This window comes from Taudactylus pleione, unplaced genomic scaffold (genome assembly GCF_031769625.1).
Source record: "Taudactylus pleione unplaced genomic scaffold, aTauple2 ptg000530l, whole genome shotgun sequence".
NCBI lineage: Eukaryota > Metazoa > Chordata > Amphibia > Anura > Myobatrachidae > Taudactylus > Taudactylus pleione.
The window spans coordinates 1,347,608-1,353,060 of NW_028284932.1; the positions used below are offsets into that span (position 1 = coordinate 1,347,608).

At 45.1% G+C, this 5,453-nt stretch overlaps 1 protein-coding gene across 1 annotated transcript; it reads left to right on the forward strand.

Annotated features, from left to right (window-relative positions):
* The first annotated feature begins 596 nt into the window (after positions 1-596).
* On the forward strand, positions 597-5,024 carry LOC148501175 (TLR adapter interacting with SLC15A4 on the lysosome-like). Its single transcript, XM_088450845.1, has 2 exons — positions 597-770; positions 3,144-5,024. The coding sequence occupies exon 2, from the start codon at positions 3,161-3,163 to the stop codon at positions 4,046-4,048; it is 888 nt and encodes a 295-aa protein (XP_088306971.1). The 5' UTR covers positions 597-770; positions 3,144-3,160; the 3' UTR covers positions 4,049-5,024.
* Positions 5,025-5,453: the final 429 nt, after the last annotated feature.

Sequence of the window (5,453 nt, forward strand, 5' to 3'; positions counted from 1 at the left end):
AGGCAGCGCGGCAGCATACGCAGCCAGATGGCGATGTGCGCAGGAAGTGGCCACAATCCTGCACAAGATCAGGTCAGCCTCTATTGTGTGCACGGGTCCGATGTTTCTTGATGTTACCGCTGTCTTGCAGACCACTCAGGCTTTGAGTGAAGGGAAGTGAGCGGCATTGTGTAGTGCTGGGCGTCTGCTCTGCACCTTATGCTGCGGTTGTTCTGCGTATGCATTAATTAGCATATATTCGCAGCGACCGAGTGCATGCGTACACTTGCGTTCCTTGCTGAATCAGGCCCTCAGTAACATCAGCGACAACGTTCGCAGATTCTCTTGCGAATGAAAGAATGGATGAGAGTAATCGCTTTGACTGTCCCATTGGGGCACAAGCTGCAGCGCTGGACACGCGAGCTGTCATGGAAAGGCCGGCACCAGCACGGAGAGAGTTAGTGAGTGAGGTTACTAAACAAACCGTTTCATGACTTGTGACAGAGGCTCAGCCTTGTGCACTTCTCGTTTCTAACAGAAGGTTTGGGAAATGAAAAAGGGAAGAGCTGAAAGGTCGTCACTGGGGGATTAGATACATCACACAGTTATCTGAGCAACGCAGCCTCCGGTCACCAGATACAGCCTCCGGTCACCAGCTGCAGCCTCTGGTCACCAGATACAGCCTCCGGTCACCAGATACAGCCTCCGGTCACCAGCTGCAGCCTCCGGTCACCAGCTGCAGCCTCAGGTCACCAGATACAGCCTCTGATCAGCATGAGATAAGGCAGCAGGTAAGACAGATTCTATAGGCAGAATGTATAGGTGTCCCAGGACAGGATATACCACTCCTCACTGCCGCTCTTCAACAACACGATTATTATCTTATATAGACTATATATATGTATATATATATACACACACATACATATGCATGCACGCACACACAGATATAAGTTTATTGGGGTAAATTTACTAAAGTGAGAGTTTTTAGAAGTGGAGATGTTGCCCATAGCAACCAATCACATTCTAGCTATTATCTTCTAGAAGGTGCTAGCTAAATGTTAAGTAGAATGTGATGGGGAAACATCTCCACTTCTAAACACTCTCACTGTAGTAACTATACCCGAATGAATCTTGTGAATGTTGGAGGCAGAATCTGCATTATTTCAATAAATCAATCAATATTTTTTATTACATTTTTGCTTGGAATTGATATATAATAACAGATTAACATACGTTTAGGGTTGGACTGTACTAGTCTGATAATTTGCATTATATTCCTCCCAAGTCTATAACTACACGTAATAATATCGACTTTAATTATTAGGAGCATATTCTACTAGTACATTGTGAAAATACTATAATGCTCTGTGAGGTCTGATCAGAGACCGGTCATGGAAAATGTACATTGTAACTTTCCAAAGACAATAAGAAAGACTAGTCTTGTGGGATCTGTCTGTATGTACTAAAAGAACAAGACACACAGCAAGTGTTCAACTATGTACAGTAACTGGTAAAGTATAATTCCACGCAACATTTTGCAAACTACCCCCCCCCCCTTCCCCCAAGTAGACCCTCCTTTTTACGGGGTGGTCTACAACTTCCATCTACTATAAGGGGTGCTAGATTTGTCTTACGCCTCCAACAAAGACATTGTCCTCACTGGTCCCAGTACACTTATTGATTGGTGCTTACTCCGAGCATTACTGGTATTAGTGATATGATGATGGGGACAGGACGCCGGGACGACAAATAGCTCTGTATGGTGTTCTCATAAAACGCTTACCGTAACTCTTCACGTTGCGGTGAGATGTAGCAAGGCTGGCAGAGATTAGTGTGTGGAATGTGGAATTACTCTTTAATATAACTGACTGAGGGGTCTATTTACTAAGCAGTGCTAGGAGACAGAGTGAAAAGTGATAAGATAGTGATAAGATACCAGCCAATCAGCTCCCAACTGTCATCTCACAGGCTGTGTTTGAAAAATGACAGTTGGGAGCTGATTGGCTGGTAGCTTATCACATTTCACTCTGTCTCCTAACACTGCTTAGTAAATAGACCCCTAAATATGTTACGTGGAGTTAAGCTACTAAGGTGCTATACTGATATACTACTGTATGTGTGTTTTCTGGATGCTGTGTTTGTGCAGGTGGTGCTACAGTATATGCAACTAGGGGTAAATTTAGACATTAACAGCAATTAGACTGCAAAATCTGCATTTTTATCATCCGTCGGGTTTCAACATCAATTGAAACCTGAGGTCGATGTCAGTCGGGTTTTCCTCTTCTAAACGTTGTCGGTTTTGAAATTTCATCTCAAAATCGACTGCAAATAGAAGTTTAAACACTACAGCAAACCTGTCCATGCAAGAAGAACTGCACAGGTCATTATGATCTGTACAGACTTCTTAAGCTGGCCACACACTAGACCAATTTACATCCAACCAGCCAACTAGCTGATTGGTTGGAATGAAACTCTGGTAAGGAATGGAAGTAAATGACAATCAGCAATTTGCTCCCAAACGCCGGAAAATGGACAAAAACTGTTGTTTGTTAAATGTTTGATCTAAATAATAAACATTTAACAAACTTGTCTGATGACCATTTTCATCTGTTTTCTGGCATTTAGGAGCAAATTGCTGATCATTATTTACTCCCATACGTTACCAGATTTTCATTCCAACCAATCAACTAGTTGGATGGTTGGATGAAAGTTGGTCTAGTGTGTGGCCAGCTTTAGGCTTAAAGCATTAAATAGCTAAAATTAATATATTTAAAAAATCTGCGTGGGATCCTCCCCTAAATCCATAACCAGCCCTGGACCTGTCAGCCTGGTCTGGTACAGGAACATCATGGGAAAACCGGGCGTGGGGTCCCCACTATTTTCCTATAACCAGCATCGGGCTGAACCAGCCAGGGGGCTTCCACTATAGCAGAAAGACACACAGGATGGGATCCCCCCGCCATAATGTAAACCAGCCCCAAACTGGCAACCCCTGGGCTGGAAATACTCAGAAAATTGGGACCCAGCTGAAAACCCAGGGCTATTCCACGCACCCCTGGGGTTGGTGCAGGGATATATATATACTGTGCTAATTTCAGTGTGTGAAACGCTGGTTTTTATACAGTGTTGACGGTTCATTTTGTCCTGTTTTATTCCCACAGACGTCGAAGTCACCAACATGCTGGCGGAGGCTTTTCTCAGTACTGTGATGTACAGGGAAATAATAGATGGAGAAATTCAGCAAGACAGGGAGAATAACAGGCTTCCCAACGCTACGTCATCAGAGGACACGACCGGTGCAGAGAAGAAACTCTCGCAGAACCACGGAGCGACGCCTGGCTGTGCGCATGAAGACCCTCAGGTTCATGAACAGATGTGTCACCGGGAAACCATAGGACCCTTGTCAGAAGCAGTGTATATCCCTAAAAGAAACCCAGTAACAGACAATAATCTGGACCTATACACGTCTTGGTCCAGCATGTACACAAGTATTTATAGAAACTACCCAGATCTACATATCGGTGGGGATCACATCCTCAATAATAAAAAGGACTCTGGTTGTGTCTTAGACCTTGAAAGCGACTTCCAAGATGGGCCCGTGTTGCTCTCGGTGGACATTGACAGCAGTAGGCTCCCCGATGAGAGTCTCGTTGGATCCTCAGCAGAAGGAGTGCTCCACAGTGAGGAGAGCAACATGTTCCCACCTGCCCCTTTTTCCAACTCGATTCTCAACGGGTTCATAGAAAAGAAGATGCAGGAGCTTTACAAACAGTGCTACGAGGAGAACCTCCTGACTAATGCCTCACCCAACCCCATGCTGTGGTCCAGCACAATGAAGCTCAATGTCAATCAAATGAGCCTGCAGCTATCCCAGGAGCAAAACATTGAGCCCTCAAGAGCTAAAAAAGCCATTCTGCAGTGCTTATGCTGTGCAACCAGCGGGGGCAGCTCTGAGTTCATTACCCCCATCCTGCTTATCTCAAGCCAGGAAACCAGGAAACAATCCGGAACTTTGTCACGCAACTCGGCCCGTCGGAACAGCTGCGCTGTGCACAGCAGGAAGTGATCCAGGTCCTCCAGAACTTATCAAGAGCTAAAATGAAAAATAATAATCTCAAAGAATAACGAAATGCGTGGTGTTCTGACATGTAACATATCTAAAAATTTTTATTGTGCACCTGGTCAGCGCTATCCGTACTATGTAATAAATGCTGCACAGCCTCTCCCGATAGGGTCACTGTCCCGGGTCTTTCTTGTCACTGTATCTCACTGTGTTCCACCAATAAATACAGCACTTCAGTAAGTTATAGAAAAATATTTGTGATTCCCCCGAAGGCTTCGATGCCAGCGTTGCTCTCTCGTCTGCTCAGGCTGAGCAGAAAGGGGCTGACGCACAGAGGAGCGTGTATAGTGATGCACCAATTTTCAGAGGGATCTCTTGCCCCTGGTTTAGGGCCAGTGCAGGGGTGTAACTAGGTATTTGAAGGTTGTACCACCCAATGGTGATAAATGTAAATAACACATGTAACTGTGACAAGGAAGATGGGCCCCCCTCAGCTCCGGGCCCCATAGCAGCTGCTCCCCTTACACCTGTGGTAGTTACGCCCATGTGCGGGTGTATAATGATGACAACTATTGCTGTGTACACAATAGCAGATATGTTGGGCGATCAGTTGATTGGCCAATATATCTTGTGCCCGTCGGCCAGTGTGTACCAACGATATGTCTGTAAACAATGTCGTTCACAGACATATCACGTCGGCTGTGCTGCAAAGCCGATGCCCAATATATCTGCAGACATATCGGGGTATCAGCTGGCCGCCAGTGCTCTTGCAGCAGAGGCCGCGGGAGTGGGAGGGGGGACCCACGGCCAGATGATAGATGTTGTTGTTCAGTGTGTTTGAAGAACCATCATCTGCAGATATACGAATCCGATTGGCTGGTACGGTAGTAGATGTGACTACAATACGCTTCTTGAATCTCGCGCATCTGTGCTTCTTTATCTGACTGAAAGTAGCATAACTTCCCTTGTAATGCAAATATTTCACCTCGGTTTATTCTGTTGAATTCAGCATTAAATTTCCTTTCATTTGATATATGAATCATTGCACTGTGTGAAGTGTAGCTGGTGTTTATAAGCATTCAAAGTTGAAAAACATTCAAATTTCAAAATGTGTCGGCAATTTTGGCCACCAGTGTATATGTTAGATGTGTAACCAGCATAAAGGTCCAAGCGTACAGATAGTGCCCCCCCCTACATAAATTTACGATTCACGGGGGGCACAACAAGACCGGCGGGGCATTTGCAGAAGACCCCAGATATGTAGACTTTATACTGTGCTTCATCATTATGTATCAAAACAAAAGTGAAGAGTTTGGATGGAGGTATCCAGTGTATAATATACAGTCACCTGGTGGAGACTATAAATACATAGAGGGCGAGCGTTCTCATTTCCCAGGTAGGCGCAGAT